The 18,848-nt window shown below is 50.0% G+C and overlaps 2 protein-coding genes across 2 annotated transcripts in view; one reads left to right on the top strand and one right to left on the bottom strand.

Annotated features, from left to right (window-relative positions):
* SPIDR (scaffold protein involved in DNA repair) overlaps nt 1-7,726 on the top strand; it is a 504,871-nt gene extending 497,145 nt beyond the window's left edge. Inside the window, exons 17-20 of the mRNA XM_086694922.1 lie at nt 54-147; nt 1,203-1,317; nt 1,607-1,660; nt 7,055-7,726. Coding sequence (XP_086551048.1) covers nt 54-147; nt 1,203-1,317; nt 1,607-1,660; nt 7,055-7,219 — 428 coding nt within the window. The 3' untranslated portion in view covers nt 7,220-7,726. The remainder of the gene's footprint in view (nt 1-53; nt 148-1,202; nt 1,318-1,606; nt 1,661-7,054) is intronic.
* A 1,052-nt stretch (nt 7,727-8,778) lies between these two features.
* Nucleotides 8,779-9,842, bottom strand: CEBPD (CCAAT enhancer binding protein delta). Its single transcript, XM_086694923.1, has one exon. The coding sequence runs from the start codon at nt 9,741-9,743 to the stop codon at nt 8,922-8,924; it is 822 nt and encodes a 273-aa protein (XP_086551049.1). The 5' UTR covers nt 9,744-9,842; the 3' UTR covers nt 8,779-8,921.
* Nucleotides 9,843-18,848: the final 9,006 nt, after the last annotated feature.

Genomic DNA, 18,848 nt, shown 5'->3' with positions numbered 1-18,848 from the left:
TGGGAGGGCGGACACTGCCCCTGAGACTCCATCTTTGTTTCACGTGGGCCCAGGCACTGTGGTTGGTGTGGATGAGAGCACGGCTTTCTCATGGCCCACCTGTGACCTGTGTGGCAACGAGAGACTGGAGCAGAGCCCGGGAGACAGGTAAGCATGCAGCAGCTGTCCTGACAGACCCCAGGGCAGCCGCAGCCAGTCCTAGGGCCCCAGTGCCACGCTGCCTCGGGCCAGCTTCCCCTGCCAGGGCCCAGGCATGACTCCCACCCGGAAGCCAAGTAGCGGCTCTGCAGCTAGAAGGCCGTGGTGCAAGGTGAGCTTGCTTCCTCATGGCAGGGCGTGTTGCTGGTCCTTGCACTTCACCAAAGAGAAAAGAGCCCGGTTTTGTGCTCAGCTCCTTTATCTTCGGTCAGGAGTAAAAAGAAAAACTCAGGGCAAATGTGAATGAATGAGACAAACTTGGTGACTCTACAGCTTGTCCTCTGCGGGGGTACAGACTTTTCCAGAGACCAGCGAACATCTGTGTAAACAGACATTCCTTCCCTGGACCAGCGTTACTGCATACCCTCCCTTGGGCCCCAGGGGGTTGGGTATCAATGTAGTTCTCTGAGCCGGTTCCCCAGCCTCCCAAGGTGACTTTGTCACCTGACAGGAGGAGGCCTGATTGTTACTTTTCTGCTTCTTAATAAGTAAAGGACAGCTGTCTCCTTGACGCCTCCTGGGCCGGTGGCCTTAGGTGTAAACAAGTCATTACTGGATCATATTTAAGAGACAAGAAGAGTTTGAGTCACAGGCTTACTTGGTGGCAGTAAGGAGCATAGCTACTGGTGACAAGGAGGAGGTTGTCCTGTTGAGGCAGAAGGGAAGCCCTGACCTCTGCTTGCTGAGCCCAGGGCCTCCACTTGGCTTCGTGGGATGTTTGCTGTCCCCCCCTCCCAGCTCGAATGAGACTGCCCTGCCCGTGTCCCTTCCGTCCCTTGGGGCATCAGTTACCTACTCAGCCCTTAGCGGGAGGCTGACCCTGGTCCCTCAGAACAGGCTGAGCCTGGAGCTTTTTCTGGCCTATTTCAGGAATTTCATTTCTGAGGGTAAATCCCCTTTTCTGTGTCAGCAAACACTCGTGTTTAGAAAAAATTGTCTACCACTAGACTCCTCTGATTTGTGCTTTCCAAGTCCTATCTTCCCTGTGTGTTTCCAAACAACAGAGGCGCCTTTTCCTGTGGGGACTGCTCCCGCGTGGTCATCTCTCCTCTTCTCAGAAGGCACTTGCAGGTGTTCCTGGACTGCCCGTCTCGCCCCCAGTGCACAGTGAGGGTCAAGGTAGGAGGCGGGCGGTGCTCGCATGCGTCCCACTCTGTGTCACGGAGCCCCTCTGCCGCACCGCCAGCTGGGAGGGCGGCCTCTGTTTTTCCTTCCCTGGGGGAGGGGAGGGAAGGGCTCCCCCTCAGGAACACTGTCTTCCCATGTCTGTGACTTACAGTCACGTTGGACTTAAGACTCGGAGAGGGAAGCTACCGGAGAGATGAAGACTCGACACGAACCCCGGGCGCGGGCCTGAGCACTGGCACCCGTCCTGGGGTCTAACCCGCCCGCCCCGCTGTCCTTGCAGCTGTCCCAGGCCAGTATTTCTTCGCTCCTGAGGTTCGCCGCCTGCGAAGATGGGGTGAGTCCAGGGACACGCAGCCCAGGTGTCCAGCCCTGTGCGCTTCAGCCCGAGTCAGTGGATCATCCCCAGGTGCAGACCCCCTCCTCCTGCACTCTCGGTCACAGCGGAGTGCCGCAGTGTAATCGTGCGCGTCCTCGGTGTTTGGAGCAGGCCAAGACGTGGGCACGTCACACCGCCGTCTCTTCCTGACAAGGGCCGTGTCTGTTCACGAGACCTTTCCCTTGCGGGATTGAGGCTCTTTCCTAACCAGTCTTGCAGTAGATCCGTGAATCTATCTCCCTGGCTTTGATTTTAGTAAGACAGTTGACACTTCAAGGCCTGCCATGGTTTTACATTAATAGAACGGGAATATCTGAGGCACGCATCTTGTGTTTGTTAATTGCTGGGTATTCCAGAGTCTGAGGAACTGGAACATTACCGTTATTTCTCAGAACCGTTTTGCCTGCCCTGAGAGTTGCTGTGGTGTGAGGCTTAGTAAAGCGGTGTGCTCCTTCAAGAAAACCACCACCTAAACATACATAACTTACGGCCTAGAGACAGTTTCTTCCTTGTAAAATTTGGCCCTCATAAACAGGAAAGGTCTGTCCTAGACATGTCTGGTCAAAACCATCTGCTAGCACCACAAGTGGCCCGTGGAATCACTGAACCCCAGAGAAGAGCACGGGGGACTGACCACTGCAATGGTGCCAGGGCACAGTTCCCAGGTCACAAAAGGTATCTGTGGCCAGTGGTGGGGTCCACATCCAAGTAGCAGACTTGGGCCAGCTGGGCAGATTGTGGCAAAAAGCGGGCTGGTCATCTGCAGAACTTTCTGATGGGATCCCATGGCCAAATTCCAGCTCTGATTGCAGCCAGAATGTGGGGCTCCTCTGGAGGTGCGAGGGGCTTCTGCCTCCGGCAGCTGCCAGCCCCTCCTGAGGGGCAGAGGTCGGCAGCACAGGAGGTGGAGCAGCCATTCACACTCCTCCCTCAAAACCATGGCTCTCAAAGTTTGGACTAAACTGGGACGCGGATAAATCCATGAATAGGATCCTAGGGGATCACTGGTCCGACCAGGTTTCAGGGCGGAACTGCCCGTGGAGCCCTAAAGAGAGTTTCTGGCTCTCTCCCTGGGATACAGCGCACCGGCGGGGGCATAGCTCCCTAGCGCAGCATGGGGACACCTCCAGCCCCACGCCAAACCTGTATCCCAAGGGCTGCTTCACGTGTAGGGACTGATGGGAGGGCTCATGAGCAAGTACTCCCTGACTGTGTCCAAGTAAAATGTGAGTCGGTAACTACAGTGGGCCACCAACTGTGCTCACCGTTTTTCTTACACCTTTGCCTTATTTAACGTCCCCAACATCTCGGTAGTGCAGAATCCACATTTTACCACTAAAGAAACGAGAGTGCAGGGCCCGCAGCCACAGTCTTCGTTGGGTACATTGTTATCCCCAGAAGTGACTACCTAGCAGAGTGTGGGAGGGTGACAGGGATCCTTGTGTGTATGTTTCTGTTCCCCCTGAAGTTTCTGGGTGACAAGACAGCAGTACCTGCTGACTGATTCCTCGTCACCTTATCTCTCAGTCTCTGGGGTGGGTGAGGCAAAGAAAGAAGGGCGTGATCCTGGGTAAGGCTGATGGGATTGGAGGGGGCTTTAAACAGGTGTAAACGTGGCAGATCTAGGTTATCTGGGCAAAAAGTTGGGAAGTGTTGGGAAAACTTCTGCTTAAGGAAAACACATAGCGAATGAACCCCAACCCACAGCCTCAGCAAACAAGAACCAGCACTTGGGATGGTGCACGGCTCCCCGCAGGCCCACATGGGCACAGAGGCCCAGCACCTGCCCCGCAGTTCCTCAGGTGGCCCTGGCTGGGCCCTACCAGGCTCAGGCCTGTTCTCCCTTCGGTTCCCCACAGGCTCCTCCAGAGAGCAGCCTGGTGCTCCCCCTGGGAAGCCTTCAGCCACGCACTGCTCTTGACTCCCCAACCTCTCTGTAGGGACCTGGGGATCAGGAGGAGGCCCTGGCAGAACTGTCTCTTCACTTGATTTCCTTCTGAGTGAGGCTGACTTGTACCTCTTATACATCACACCTCTCAACTACGGGGCACCTGTAGGCAAAACCCTACTTATAAAGAGCTCAAGGGTGTGTGTGCAAACGTGTGTGTATCTGAGCGTGGGTGCGTTTGCCGGTGGGTTTGCCTGTGGGTGTGCTTGAGCGTGTGTACACACCTGTGTGTGCCTACGTGTGCACATTTGCACTGGGTGAGGGGCACAGGGTGGCAACAGTCCTGGGTGTCACCTTTCTGGGTGCTCTATTATCAGAGCTGACGCCAGTAAAATTAGGGTAAATTGCAAGCCTGGAGGTACATTTTAGTCAGCTCCTTCCCCCTCCCCCAGCTTTACCCACAGTGGATAATCAGGGCTTTACATCTGACCTGCAAGGAGCTGATAGAAGAGGGGTGTAAGAAGGTCCTCTGTGGAGACATGAGCATGAGTTTTGCAGTCTGGATTCCGTCCATTTTCTGGGTGAGAATGCACATTTGCCAAAATCCAAAGAATCAAATTAGTCTTTCCATGAGAACCATAGCTCCACTCCCTGGAACAGATGTACTGTTTCTGGTTAGGACACCGGAGTGTGAAGTTTTATACCAAAACTTTGACGTGTTCAAGCTACAGAGGTGAGAAATGGAGCGGCTGCTGTTGTACATGTTAGTTGTCAAAGGTCACATTATAGTGATACGAAATTTGGAGTTTGTTTCCTAGCTTTCAGAAAAATAAAAGTTGAAGGGAAATGTAGTGCGCCTTTTAAAAACAGACATAGGGGCGCCTGGGTGGCGCAGTCGGTTAAGCGTCCGACTTCAGCCAGGTCACGATCTCGCGGTCCGTGAGTTCGAGCCCCGCGTCGGGCTCTGGGCTGATGGCTCAAAGCTCGGAGCCTGTTTCCGATTCTGTGTCTCCCTCTCTCTCTGCCCCTCCCCCGTTCATGCTCTGTCTCTCTCTGTCCCAAAAATAAATAAACGTTGAAAAAAAAAAATTTAAAAACAGACACATTTTACACATATGTACATTCAGTCCGTTCATACGAACAGTGCACTTGCATTTGCTAGTGTGACTGTTCTATACCTTTCCATCTTAATTCCCCCCAAACATAATTATCATTTGATTTCCACTTATCAGTGACACAGTTATTATTGACTATGATGTGGTTATTATAATCTATCGCTGCCAAATCTGATGTGGTAAGAAGGAATGATCTGTTCCTGACTTTGTTTACAAGCCAGAATTCTCCACCTAAGTGAGTGTAGGAGTGCCTGGGCCTCCTACTTCTCCACGCACGAATGTACAAGTAGTGAGAGACAGCAAAGAAGTACCCAGCCGGCCTACCTCAGTCCTCCCAGCCGGGGATGGCGACCCCTTACTCTGCACGGCCCTATGGGCGCCCTCCACACCCCACAGTCCTGCGGCTGTCTGGTTCTCTGCCATCTCTCCAGGATCAGACCCCTCTTGGTTTATAGCAAGTCCTTGACGAATGATCAAGGCAGTGGGCCACGAACCTGACATCAATGGCACAGATGAGCTGGGGCTGAGGAAGGCCTCAGCCACGGTTGTCCAGTGAGAGACTTTAGTTCCGCCTCTTCATTTGTCTTTTTTTGTTTGTGTTTGTGTTTTAGAGAGGGAGAGAGTGCACAAGCGGGAGAGGAGCAGAGAGAGAGAGAGAGAGAGAGAGAGAATCTCAAGCAGGCTCCACACTCAGCACAGAGCCTGTTGTGGGGCTCAATCCCATGACCTTGGGACCTGAGCTGAAATCAAGAGTTGGGACACTTGACTAACTGAGCTGCCCTTTGACCCCTTTTCACCTCTTTTGACTGCAACTCTTACTCCCCCATCCCTCCATTAAGCCACTGAAGAAATCAAAACTACTGATCACATTGAATAGGCTGGGTGTGTTGCAATATGCCTTACTTCAAAGATGGGAGAGCAGAACTATCTTGTGGACTGGCGGTAGAGCAGTGTTCACATCCCAGGTTGATCCCAGGTTGAACATCATGTTACTGCTTCAAAACCAACCACCCCAAAGCTTAGGTGGCCTCCATACTTACTCTGCATACAGACCTGCAGTTTGGATAGGGCTCTGCCAGGACAGCTCTGCGGGCCATCAGTTGGTGCCCCAAAGCCTAGGCTGGACTCACAAAACGCCCTTCAGTCCCCAACTGACTGCTGTGCTTCTTTGCCTGGGACCTTCTCGGGCTCTGGCCACACAGTCTAGCTTCTCTCACGATATGTGTCTGGATCCCAAGAGATGTAGGCAGAAGCTGGGCTCCTTCCTGACCAAGCTGGGGATGCCACTCAGTGTCCTTTCCACCATACTTTCCGTGGGAAGTAGTCACTAAGTCACTAAGCCAGGGTAAGGGCAGTGAGGTGCCCACCTTCGATGGGAGGGCACCAGGGAGCCACAGACATGTGCCTACTTTTGCCACGTTGTCAGAGCCCTCCAGCCTCCATCTCCTTCGTGAAGACACATTAACGATGGAAGGAGTGAGCTAAAACATACAGACCTGAGCTACTGTAGACTTGTGTGAAGGGGTCTTGCGCAGAGGAGGGGTGATGCACCTCAGATAGCATTCTGCAAGTGGCATCAAAGGAGCCTCTGAAAGAACCTGTTACCTTCCAGGGCTTCCGTCTCTGCTGAAGCCAGAGATGGGATTCATCCCAGCGAGTTTGAGCCACTCTTGATTTTCAGTCCCACTTCCCCCAACCCCTGGAAGAAAGTGTTCTGAGGTTTGAAACCTGCCACACCTTCCTAGCACAGTCATCTGGTTCCCATGCTGTCCAGTGCCCTGAGTTCTCATCTAGAGATGAAACCTGCCTGTAAGATACTCCTCAGACAAACAGTGTGAAGAAAAAGCTTTCTGCATGTTTGGCCTGAGAAGAGTTACTCTAGAAAAAACGGGATCCTGTTAAGGAGGGAAGTTTGGGGCAAAGTACCAGGCAATCCTTTGACCAGAAGTGTTGCTAGATTGGGGAAGTGTCCCAAAGGAAGTGGAAGACAGCTGCAAGCATGATGCGTGCCCTGCCCCCAGCCTTCCCACTAGAGACCGGGGCACATCCCTTTGTATGTCAGTCCCCAGTTCCTCTCCGAGGACAGCCAGCTGGGACGTCCTTGTCGTTGCATCCACTAACAAAGATCAGAAAACAGGAGCTCCTTCATTTGCCATAATCAGCAGGGCTTTTATCTAGCCTGTCACTTTTTTTCTTCCTCACCCTGTTGTTCTCACCATTTGAAAAGTGGAAGGTCACAGACTAAGGGAAGGACCTTCTGCTCTGCTCTTTGGTGTTCTGTGTTGTTGGGAACAGGACGTCCAGGGCTAGCTCTATTTGCTTTAACCAGCATGCCTTCTGTCACTGCAGAGTTATGAAGTGAAGAGTGTCCTCGGAAAGGAGGTGGGGCTGTTGAATTGTTTTGTCCGGTCCGTAACCACCCACCCGGCTAGCTGCGTTGGATTGGAGGAAATTGAGCTCCTGACTGCAGGAAGAGCCTCTTCCCGACACTGCCCGTCGCCACAGGAGCTGTGAACTTTGTGATGCAGCAGAGGTGGTGGTGGTTGTTGGGGTAGTTATTTGTTAACTACGGGCAGAGTGAGTGTACTGTATGATCTTGAAATGGAACTTGGATTTTTCTAGGGCAAATGTTAGCAAGATAATTTTGTAAACTATACCTCAAAATGCTTTTTTCTACAGTTATATTTTACGACCTTTGTGCAAATTCAGGAACATGTTATATTAAAACTTAACTAAGCTTGAGGCCTTCATTTTGTACTTCATCTTAGGCAGTATTAAAACAGCAAGAAAAAAATTCTGCTCACTTGTAATTTTTAAGTGTTTAAAACTGTTACTCCTAAAGTATAGATAAGTTACCTGCTGTGATTCTCGCTATACCGATAGGCTTGTTTAATCATGCTGGGTACTGTGCACAGAGAGCCGAGATTACAGACTCAAGAGGAGTGATTGGTTATTGTTGGCTTTGTTGGCAGAGATTTAAATTAACACGAAATGATGAATAAATTGTCTTTAGACAATAAAGATTTTGTTTCCTCCTTTATAACAAGACAATCATGATAGGCCACGGTTAAATTACATAAGATAGACCTAGCAGTCCAGAGCAAGAAAGGGCGCCGAGTACCCGCTTTAATTGGGGGAAAGGTGAACGGCTTGATTTGTCCTGATGAAGCTTTGAAACATTTCAACGACCGGCAGGACTGCTGCTTTTGAGGAGCTTTTTGACCGTCTTTTGCATCTACCACAGAACTATCTTATGTTTACACCCACTCGGAAAACCTACTGGAAGCTGTACCTAAGACTGAGGAAAGTGAAAGCAAAGTCCCATGGAAGCCAAAGACGACAGACATGCTGTGCAGAGAGCCGGATCCCTCCCCTCACCCCTGCAGCAGCCAACTGAAGTTAGGGAGCCCCGGGGGGGGGGCTCTTGCCTACAGAGGAGCCCCTAAGTCAACTGCAGGACCGGTCATCCCGCCAGCCTCCTCCCCAAGTCCCGGAACTTCTCTGGGAGCACCTTCCACCGGAAAGCTACTAGTCTAGCACGAGTTCCTTTATTCGTGCTTCCTCGATCTTAAGCAAACAAAACATCTGGAGGTAGACTCTGGCAGGTTTCAAAGAGCAAAGCAGATCCCCTCTTCTAGGGAGCTCAGGTCCCCCCTCAAGGACACACACCTGAGTCCCACGGCCTCCCCGGTGCCTTGCTGCACGCCTGGCACTGGAACGTGCCCTTCCCCAGCGAGGTCCTGGGGCCACCAGCATTCAGGAGTCACTGAATACGGGAATCGGGGGTGGTTTTAAATGCTTCTTTATTCTTACAAATGCTGTAAAAATTAATATAAAAAAGTGAGCATGCTCAGTCTTTTCCTCTTATCTACAATACAAAGGGTTTGTCTGAAAAGTTTGTTTCCTTTTTTTTTTCTTTCTTTTTTTTTACAAATGTACCTTAGCTGCATCAACAGGAGTAAGATGTAGAAAAGCTACCATTATAAAAATAATTTAAGGGGAAAGAAACACGTATAGCTTCTCTCGAAGTTCAGTGGTGGTTCAGTCCAGGTCGTAGGTTCCTCCGTGGGCGCGTCCCAAAGACACTGCGGCCGGCGCCCAGCGGCTCTCGCGGCGTCCGGGCGGGGCGCGCTCCGCTCCCGGGCCCGTCGGGTCTGAGGTATCGGTCGTTGGTGAGTCTCTCCCGCCCCCCCCCCCCCCCACCCCGGGCCGCGCGTTACCGGCAGTCGGCGGCCCCGGCGGCCGGCAGGAAGGGCGGGCTGGGCAGCTGCTTGAAGAACTGCCGGAGGCCGGCCAGGTCCCGCGTGAGCTGCTCCACGCGCTGGTGCAGTTTCTCGTTTTCGGCCGACAGCTCCACCAGCTTCTGCTGCATCTCCTGGTTGCGCCGCTTGGCCTTGTCGCGGCTCTTGCGCACGGCGATGTTGTTGCGCTCGCGCCGCTGCCGGTACTCCGGGCTGCCGCGGTCCGGACCCCTCTTGCCCGCGCTCTTCTCCCGCGCCGGGCCCGGGGCGGGGCTCGGCCCGGGGCTGCCGCGCGGCGGCTCGGGCGACGTGGGCGGCGTGGGCTGCGCCGCGGCCGCCAGGCTCACCACCGTCTGCGCGCACGCGGCCACCTGCGCCGGCAGCAGCGAGCCGGGCGCGTCGCCGTCGCCCCAGTCGGGCTCGCGCTTGAGCGGACGCGGGGCGGCGGTGCCCGGGCCGTGGGGGCGCGCGAGGCCGCCGGGCAGCAGCTCCAGGGCTCCCGCGGCGGCGGCCGCCGCGCCCGCCTTGTGGTTGCTGTTGAAGAGGTCGGCGAAGAGCTCGTCGTGGCACAGCTCCAGGGTGGGCACGGCGGCCATGGAGTCGATGTAGGCGCTGAAGTCGATGGCGCTCTCGTCGTCGTACATGGCGGGGGCTACGGCGCCCGGCTCGCCCAGGCTCCCCGGCTCGCTCCCGCGGCCTGGCTTGCCCGCCCGGCCCGGCTCGTAAAAGGGCGCGGGCTCCGCGGGCCAGGGCGCGCCGCGCGCCGGGCCGTCCAGGCTGAAGAGCGCGGCGCTCATGGCGGCGTCGGGCCGGCCTCAGTGTCCGAGCGCGGCTGTCACCTCGCTGGGCCGGGCCCCGCCGCCTTTTCTAGCTCGAGCTGACGCGCACGCCCCGCCCCGGCTCCAGAACCGCGGGGGCGCCCCGGGGCCGCGGGGAAGGGGAGGAGGAGGGGGGCGGCGGGCGGCGGCGCCCAGGGAGACCCCGCCCCGAGCACCCTGCCCGGCCCTGGAGCCGCCCCCGAGCCCCCCCCCCACCCGCCCCCGGCCGCTGTCCTCTCGTTGCCCCCGCCCCCACCCCCACGCCCCGGCCCGCGCGGGAGGGGAAGGGGCGCCACTTCCTCCCCGTCCGCGGCCCGGCCCGAGCGCCTCTGCTGGGAATGGCCCTCCCTCTGCCCGCACTCCGGCTCCTTCTCTCCTTCCTGTTTGTTGGGTTTGGAGCCTCTTTGCTCTTCGGAGCGGCAGTGAAATCAAAACCAGGACTTGGCTGCGGCGCGCGCGTCCCGGGCCGGTTCCCGTCGTCAGAGGGAGCGCAAGCTGGGGGAGGGCGACTGCGGGACCGAGGACAGAGCGCTGGGGCGTTCTCCAGCCACGGCTCCGGCCCTGGGGACCCCGGTCAGCGCCACGAGCGGCAAGGAGGGCTCAGTGGGGGGGAGGGGGAGGGCTTCGCACGTTTCCGGAAACCCGGGGCCCAATTTGGCCCTTCTCCCCCGGGTTCCCGGGGCCCAGTCGGCCCTAGGGGTCGAGGCTCGGCGTCGCGGCTGGAGCTTCAGGCCGCAGGGACCGCGGGGCACAGCAGACGGGAGACGAGGAGTCCCGACGCACGTTGGAGCCGCCGGCCGCGCTAAATGCCGGGGGCTGCCGCGCTCGCAGGCCCCGCCGGGCCCGACGGCCGGCTCGACCCCCGCAAAGTCCCGCGGCCCCGCGCTCTCCGCGAGCTCCCCGCGCCCTGGCGTTCACGCTCGGACTGCTAAAGCAGTGCCATCTGGCGGTGGCGTCTTGCTCCAGTCCTGTGTTTAGTTCCGGGCTCTTTTCTCTGTGCCCGGTATTCCAAGAAGAAGTCCTTCTGAGTCTAAAGCGGGTGGGTGTTCTTTAGGAGAAAGAGATTTACACGAGCAGCTCTGACAGCGTATTACGTTGCTGGCTCTTCATACTGTAAAATGCATGAAGAGACGGTATGGATTGATTTTGTTCGTTGTTTCCTGCAATTTGGGGCAGGCGTTTCTGGGCAAGTGCACTTATTAAATCACTGACCTTATTCCAACGTGGCCTCGTTCTCACATCTGTGCTTGGCTTCGGCTTCTCACTCACCAGACTTTTAACGCTCCAAAAACTGCACCGGAGTTAATGCAGGCAATTCCAGAGGTAATTTCTAATGATATACTATGGATGTTTTATAGGTTTTCTACAAGGACAAACATGTTGCTTTAGAATTACTTGGAGAGGGCACATGATGTTACACTATTGATTGATTTCCTATGAAGGGTAAAACCCAGGGACACATATAGTGTTGGCTCATGCCTAACCGAAGAAAAAGCTGAAGACATATGTCTCGGTTCTTATTTAGGAACCTATAGAAACACTATCGAAGCTCTCTCCAATCAGAGAATGTAAAATGAATATATGGAGGAACCATATTCGTATGAAAATAATTCAGTGAGGTGATTAGTCGATTCACATATCAGATTAGGATTGAGCTTGAAAGGGATGGGAGGCCAACATTTTTTTAGTGTATTATGCACTAATGATAACTTTTGGATTTAAATTTTTTTCTTCCCTTTTCCAGAAGAAGGGAGAAGGGGAGAGATCATAGACCAGCAAACTATGGATTTGTTGTGACATTTGAGGGAAAATTGAAGGCTTTTTAAAAAATAATAGAGCAGTTGTAGGTTGAGGGGCTGTCAAAAAGACAGTTGTTCGTAGTCCTTTCTTAAATGCCTCCACTTTCTGCCCTTTCCCAGCTCTACTATAAATTTATTCAAGATAAATACCGATCTGTTCATTTCTCGTCATTAGGGATCTGTTTCAAGTAATTACTTGAGCCTTCTCGAGTCTTCAGTATTCTGAGCAGAAGGGGCCAAATGAGGGCGTCAAGTAAGAAAGCACACCTTCAAAACGTGGAGGCTTTGGGTTCCCCGTGTTTATGAAGGTGCTCCTATGTTGCGCATAGTTGAGACTTTCCGATGAAGTCCCCTCCCTGTGGACTTTCTAAACACATCAGCCTTTTAGAAAAGCCAGGAGGCTGAAAATGCTTAAAATATGCTCGAGTATTGTTGAGCACTGTCAGAATTAGAAAGTCCTCCTGCGCATCCATAACAGAGTGACCATAACTCGGTTCTGATGAGAGATCATTTTGGGGTGCTTCGTATGGCACGAGATGTGAGCCAAGAACAGGTCTCCTCCAAATTAAAGTCTGGAACAGTGCAAATGTTCTGGGAGCGGTGCTATCAAAAATGTAAAAATGAAGTTTCGAGAGACAGACTGTTGACTTCAGCGCCCTCTTTAGATTATTATTCTCAACCGTCACATTAGATATTTTGTTGACCTGCCTTAGGACTAATTTTAACTTCTTGGTCTATTTTCATGCGTTTCATCTCAGTCAACAGTGAGGTTACAAATACAGACTTTTTTGGGTAAAACTCATTCAAATATATATTAGTTTGAAAAGGCAAGATGGGTTAAAGTAATGAAAACACAAGGTCCGTGTGAATTGGAGTCACATCCTTGGTGCTGTTAAGTCCTGTATATTTATTAAAAACCGACCCCAATTGGTAAAAATTTCTGCATTCAGCCTCTGGTGACTGAGCCCCCAGATCACACAGTAGCCAGAGCTGAAAACAGGTATTTGGTTATGTCAGATTGTGTTGCTCATTTGTCCAACCTGCCATATATTTGCTCACGTTCCCAGTAATAAAAACACAGAGGAGAGGCGGTTTGCCTTCTCGGCCTGTTTTCTTGTGGACTTATCCCGCCGTCAGCCCACACCTGTCTGTCCTCCCTGCCACGACCCAGCTCCTCAGCCACCCCCTTGGTGGCGCTTGCCCACCCCAAATCAATCCGTTTTGCACATGGCCTCCAAGAGGGCTTCGAGGAGGAAGACATCATCACATCGCTGTGTTCCTCAGAATCTCCTGAAAAGTTCTTTGCTACGACAATAGTGTGTCACTTTCTGAGTGTGAACCCTCCACAGCCCACTCTTTTCAATCCATTTCCTACCACGAGCAACTGACCGGTGACTCAACTCTGAATATCCTCCAGACCCGCCTGGCCCCCTGCGGGTGATGCCGACGGTTCTGCTGACGGGGCTTGTCCTCTATGGCTTGGCTGGCTGCGTCCTCCCATCAACTCTCTAGCCCTCCCGAACGGCACCTCTCTGTTGCCTTCTGTGACTTACTTCAGCCAAATTAATCAGTGCCTCATCTGGTTTCCCGGAAAAGTACATCCCGCATAGTGCCAATTGTTACACGTATTTTTTTTTATTTTCTTGAAATTGGGATTCACATGACAATCAGCATCGGCCAACGAGTCGGTCAGGGGGTTCGTCATTGCTTGTACCTGGGTGTCGGGCTGGGGGTGAAGTCCCGGGGATGACAGTGGAGCTTGCAAGGAATTCCACGTCCCAACTCTCACGGTGGGACAGACAGCAGTGTCGTGTAAAAAGCCCAAGCGTCAGTGACTGAATTGAAAAGTGATTCAGAGGAGGAAAACGGTGAACGTGAAGTGTAGAAATGTCATAAGCAATGTACCCAGCTTGTATTTTCCCGTTCACCCATGCATTTGTGCCACAGATTAAAATCAGTGTCTGTAGGAGACTAAGTTCTTCGTAGGACTACAACCTGGTGATGTTAAGAAAAGGAGAGGAGCCAAGTGTGTAAAAGTCGTGGAGTAGGGAGCACCAGGGCTCTGTCCCTCCACAATAACAGCTGGTGCACTGTCGGAATCAACTTGCGTGGAAGTCTAAAATCTGGCCCAAAACCTGTACAGGAGGAAAGCGCAGTGAAGAAGCCGCTCGGCTGCCACTAAGTGAGCGTGGTGGCATTTTGCATCCCCCGCGTGCTGTCCCCCACCCTCCGGGCCGCTGGCGGTCGTGAAGACGGCGGTGGGAGCTCCTGGTGCAGGCTGCTGGTGCCGGAGGAGCGATGCAGACTCTGTTCTCCGTGGACTGACGAGCTGTGGATCTGTCCCGTGACCCCCTGAGGGACTGGGGCGAGGGGTGGCCTTTGGGCATTTGCCAAAAGCACGTAGGAGCAAAGCTACTGGCTGTAGCAGCCTAAGACGAGTGAAAGGGAGACCAAACCCCTGGGGAAAGAAGACTTTGGGAAAGGAGATACGTGGGGGGAAAGGGCTTTTAAAAGCCCCTGCATATTCCAGGAAATCAGGAAGTCCACAGGCATGCCCCGGACGGGCTGCATACGCAGGACCGAAGAATGCCCCCGTCTTTCACTTCTGGCTGAACTTCATGCTCCACTCATTCGGGAAGTGAAAGCTGAGGCAGAATTCATTTTAAAAAGCCTAGCTAAGCATTGAAGGGGTATCCCAACACACAAACCAATCTGCAAAAACTACAAGTGTATTTTTTTCGTGTGTGTGTGTGTGTGTGTACATATACAGAGATATCTGTATACGTATATTGGCTTCAGGCATTTAAGGTAACCATTAAAACAGACTATATTCACGAATCAACATGATACATCAGGAACAGGATAAAAACCTTGTGATCATGTCAATAGATGCAAAAAAAAAAAAAGCATTTTCAAAGTACATCCATTCATGATTTTTAAAAAAACCCTCAACAAAGTAGATTTAGGGGGAACATAACAAATGTCTTACATGAAAAACTCCACAATGAACATCATACAGTGGGGAGAAACTGAGAGTTTTTCCCTTAAGGCCAGCAATAAGACAGGGATGTCCACTCTCACCATTATTATTTAACATAGTGCTGGAAGTCCTAAGCCACAGTAATCAATGAAAACAAATAAAAACCAACTGAATCACTAAGAAGTCAAACTTTCACTACTTGCCGATGACAGGATACTATATATAAAAAACCCAAAAGACTCTACCCAAAAATTGCTAGAATTGACAAATGAATTCAGGAAGTCACAGGATATAAAATCAGCATACAGAAATCTGTTGCATTTCTATATTCCAATAATGAAGAAAGAGAAATTAATAAAATAATCCCAGCTACAAATTGCACTGAAAAGAATAAGATACCTGGGAATAAACCTAACTAAAGAGGTGAAAGACTTGCACTCCAAAAACCAGAAAACACTGATGAAAGAAATTGAAGATGGCACAAAGAAATGGAAAGACATTCCATGCTCATGAATTGGAAGAACAAATTGAAAGGGCGGCCTACGCCGGCCGACTCCATCTTGTTCTGTGTTCTCCACCTTGAGTGACTATGTCCCCGGCATGACCCCTTTTCCGGGAAAATCGCAGAAACCTCAGATCGCGCCTCCTCCCCTTGAGTAACCTCCCGCTCACCCGTTCAAACTTCCCGATCAAAACACGCCCAGCGACCTGCATAACAGGACTCCGACCCTTCCCCGGCCAATCAGCTGAGGCCACAGCCATTACCTCACCAACTGCCCCTAGACCCCTATAAAACCTTTGTCCTTTTGAAACTCGCTCTCTGTCCGGTATCTCACTGCTGCGTCGGTGCAGGTAGGGGATTGAGCTCGAGCTAGCTCGAATAAAGGCTCTTTTGCTTTTGCATCGGACTCAGCTCCCTGGCGGTATTTGGGGATCACGAATTCTGGGCATAACACAAATATAGTTAAAATGCCAGTACTACCCCAAGCAATCTACACATTTAATGCAATCCCTATCAAAATACCAACAGCATTTTTCACAGAACTGTAACAAACAGTTCTATAATCTGTATGGAACCACAAAAGATCCTGAATAGCCAAAGCAATCTTGAAAGAGAAAAACAAAACCGGAGGTATCACAATTCCAGACTTCAAGTTATATGACAAAGCTGTAGTGACCAAAATAGGATGGTACTGGCACAAAAATCAACACACAGTTCAATGAAACAAAATAGTAAGCCCAGAAATAAACCGACAATTGTATGGTCAATTAATCTTCAAAAAAGGAAAGACTATCTAATGGGAAAGTCTCTTCAACAAATCGTGCTGAGAAAACCGGACAGTAACATGCAAAAGAACAAAACTGGGCCACCTTCTTATACCATACACAAAAGTACATTCACAATGGATGAAAGACCTTATGTGAGACCTGAAAACATAAAAATCTAGAAGAGAACACAAGCAATAATGTCTCTGACATCAGCTGTAGCAACATTTTTCTAGATACGTCTCCTGAGGCAAGGGAAATAAAGGCAAAAACTATTGGAACTACACCAAAATACAAAGCTTTTGCACAGCAAAGGAAGCAGTCAACAAAACTAAAAAGTGGCTCAGTCGGTAAAGCATCACACTTCAGTTCAGGTAATCAGCTGGTGAGTTCAAATCCCACCTTGGGCTCTTTGCTGTCAGCACAGAACCTGCTTCAGACTCTCTGTCTCCCTCTCTCTCGGCCCCTCCCTCCCCCACTCATGCTTGCTTGCTCTTGCTCTCTTAAAAATAAATATTTAAAATAAAATTTATAAAGAAAATAACAAAAAGGTAACCTCTTGAATGGGAAAAGATATTTTGCAAATGAAATATCTAATAAAGGGTTAGTATCTAAAATATGTAAAGAATTTATACAGTTCAACACCCATAAAACAGCCCAATTTGAAAAAATGGGCAGAAGACATGAACAGACATTTCTCCAAAGAAGACATACAAATGGCCAACAGACACATGCAAAGATGCTCAACATCACAAATCATCAGGGAAATGCAAATCAAAACTACAATGTGATATCACCTCACTCCTGTAAGAATGGGTAAAATAAAAAGCTGAAGAAACAAGTGTTGGCGAAGATGTGGAGTAAAAGGATCCCTTGTACACTGTTGGTAGAAATGCAAACAGGTGCAGCCACTCTGGAAAACAGTATGGCGGTTCCTCAAAAAGTTGAAACCAGAAGCACCCTATGATCCAGCAATTGTGCTACTGTGCCATCCACCCAAAAGAACACAAAAACATTAATTCAGACAGATACCTACACCCTTATGTTTATAGCAGCATTATTTACAATAGCCAAATTATGAAAGTAGCCATGTCCATCAGATAAATGGATAAAGAAGATGTGGTATATATACACAATGGAATATTATTCAGCCATAAAAAAAAAGAATGAAATCTTTCCATTTGCAAGGACATTGATGGAGCTAGAGAGTATAATGCTAAGTGAACTAAGGAAAGCAAATACCATATAATTTCACTCATGTGGAATTTAAGAAACAAAACAAACAAGCAAAGGAAAAAGAGAAAGAGACAAACCAAGAAACAGACACTTAACTATAGAGAACAAAATGATGGTTACCAGAGCAGAGGTGGGAGAGGGGATGGGTGGAACAGGTGATGGGGATTCAGGAGGACACTTGCTGTGATGAGCACTGGACGATGTATGGAAGTGTTGAATCACTATATTGTATACCTGAAACTAATATAAGCACTATATGTTAACTATACTGGAATTAGAATAAAAACTTAATTTAAAACTTAATTAAAAAAAAAAAGTCTACCGAGGGGCATCTAGCTGGCTCAGTTGATAGAGTATGCAATTCTTGATCTAGGGGTCATGAGTTCATGCCCCATGCTGGGTGTAGAGCCTACTTAAATTTTTTTTATTTTTATTTTTATTTTTATTTTTTTAATTTTATTTTTTATTTTTTAAAATTTACATCCAAGTTAGTTAGCATATAGTGAAACAATGATTTCAGGAGTAGATTCCTTAGTGCCCCTAACCCATTTAGCCCATCACCCCTCCCACAATCCCTCCAGTTTATTCTCCATATTTATGAGTCTCTTCTGTTTTGTCCCCCTCCCTGTTTTTATATTATTTTTGTTTCCCTTCCCTTATGTTCACCTGTTTTGTCTCTTAAAAACCTCATCTGAGTGAAGTCATATGATTTTTGTCTTTCTTTGACTAATTTCACTTAGCATAATACCCTCCAGTTCCATCCACATAGTTGCAAGTGGCAAGATTTCATTCTTTTTGATTGCCAAGCAATACTCTATTGTGTGTGTGTGTGTGTGTGTGTGTGTGTGTGTGTATACACAACATCTTTATCCATTCATCCGTCGATGGACATTTGGGCTCTTTCCATACTTTGGCTATTGTTGATGCTGCTGCTCTAAACATGGGGGTGCATGTGTCCCTTCGAAACAGCACACCTGTATCCCGTGGATAAATGCCTAGTAGTGCAATTGCTGGGTTAGGGTAGTTCTATTTTTAGTTTTTTGAGGAACCTCCATACTTTTTTCCAAGGTGTCTGCACCAGCTTGCATTCCCATACTTAAATTTTTTTAAAAAGGAACTAAATGGGAGATCATGCAAATAATATATCCAGTAGGGGGTTAATATCTAAAATATATAAAGAATTGGGGCGCCTGGGTGGCGCAGTCGGTTAAGCGTCCGACTTCAGCCAGGTCACGATCTCGCGGTCCGTGAGTTCGAGCCCCGCGTCAGGCTCTGGGCTGATGGCTCGGAGCCTGGAGCCTGTTTCCGATGCTGTGTCTCCCTCTCTCTCTGCCCCTCCCCCGTTCATGCTCTGTTTCTCTCTGTCCCAAAAATAAATAAAAAAAAAAAAAAAAAAAAAAAAAAAAAAAAAAAAAAAAAAAAAATAAAATATATAAAGAACTCATACCAATCAACACCAAAAAAACAATCTGATTAAAAGATGGGCATAAGACTCAGACATTTTTCCAAAAAAAGCCCATACAGATGGCCAACATACACATAAAAAGATGCTCAACATCATTCATCGTCAGAGAAATGCAAATCAAAACCACAAGATATCACCTCATATCTGGCAGAATGGCTAAAATCAAAAAAGACGAGAAATAAAAGGGTTGGCAAGGATATGGAGGAAAGGGAACCCTTGTACTGATGGTGGGAATGTAAAACTGGTACAAACAGTATGGAAGTTGTTCAAAAGTTAAAAATAGAACTGCAGTATGATCCAGCAATCCCACCTATGAGTACTTATCCAAAGAAAAACAC

Source organism: Puma concolor, chromosome F2 (genome assembly GCF_028749965.1).
Source record: "Puma concolor isolate L17-30 chromosome F2, mPumCon1.1.hap2, whole genome shotgun sequence".
Classification (NCBI taxonomy): domain Eukaryota; kingdom Metazoa; phylum Chordata; class Mammalia; order Carnivora; family Felidae; genus Puma; species Puma concolor.
Note: the sequence above shows the minus strand (reverse complement) of the source record. Positions and strands in the feature narration are given on the sequence as shown.

What these genes read in the sequence shown, in the direction of transcription:
- CEBPD (XM_086694923.1), bottom strand. Translation starts at nt 9,743, where the DNA reads ATGAGCGCCGCGCTCTTCAGCCTGGACGGCCCGGCGCGCGGCGCGCCC.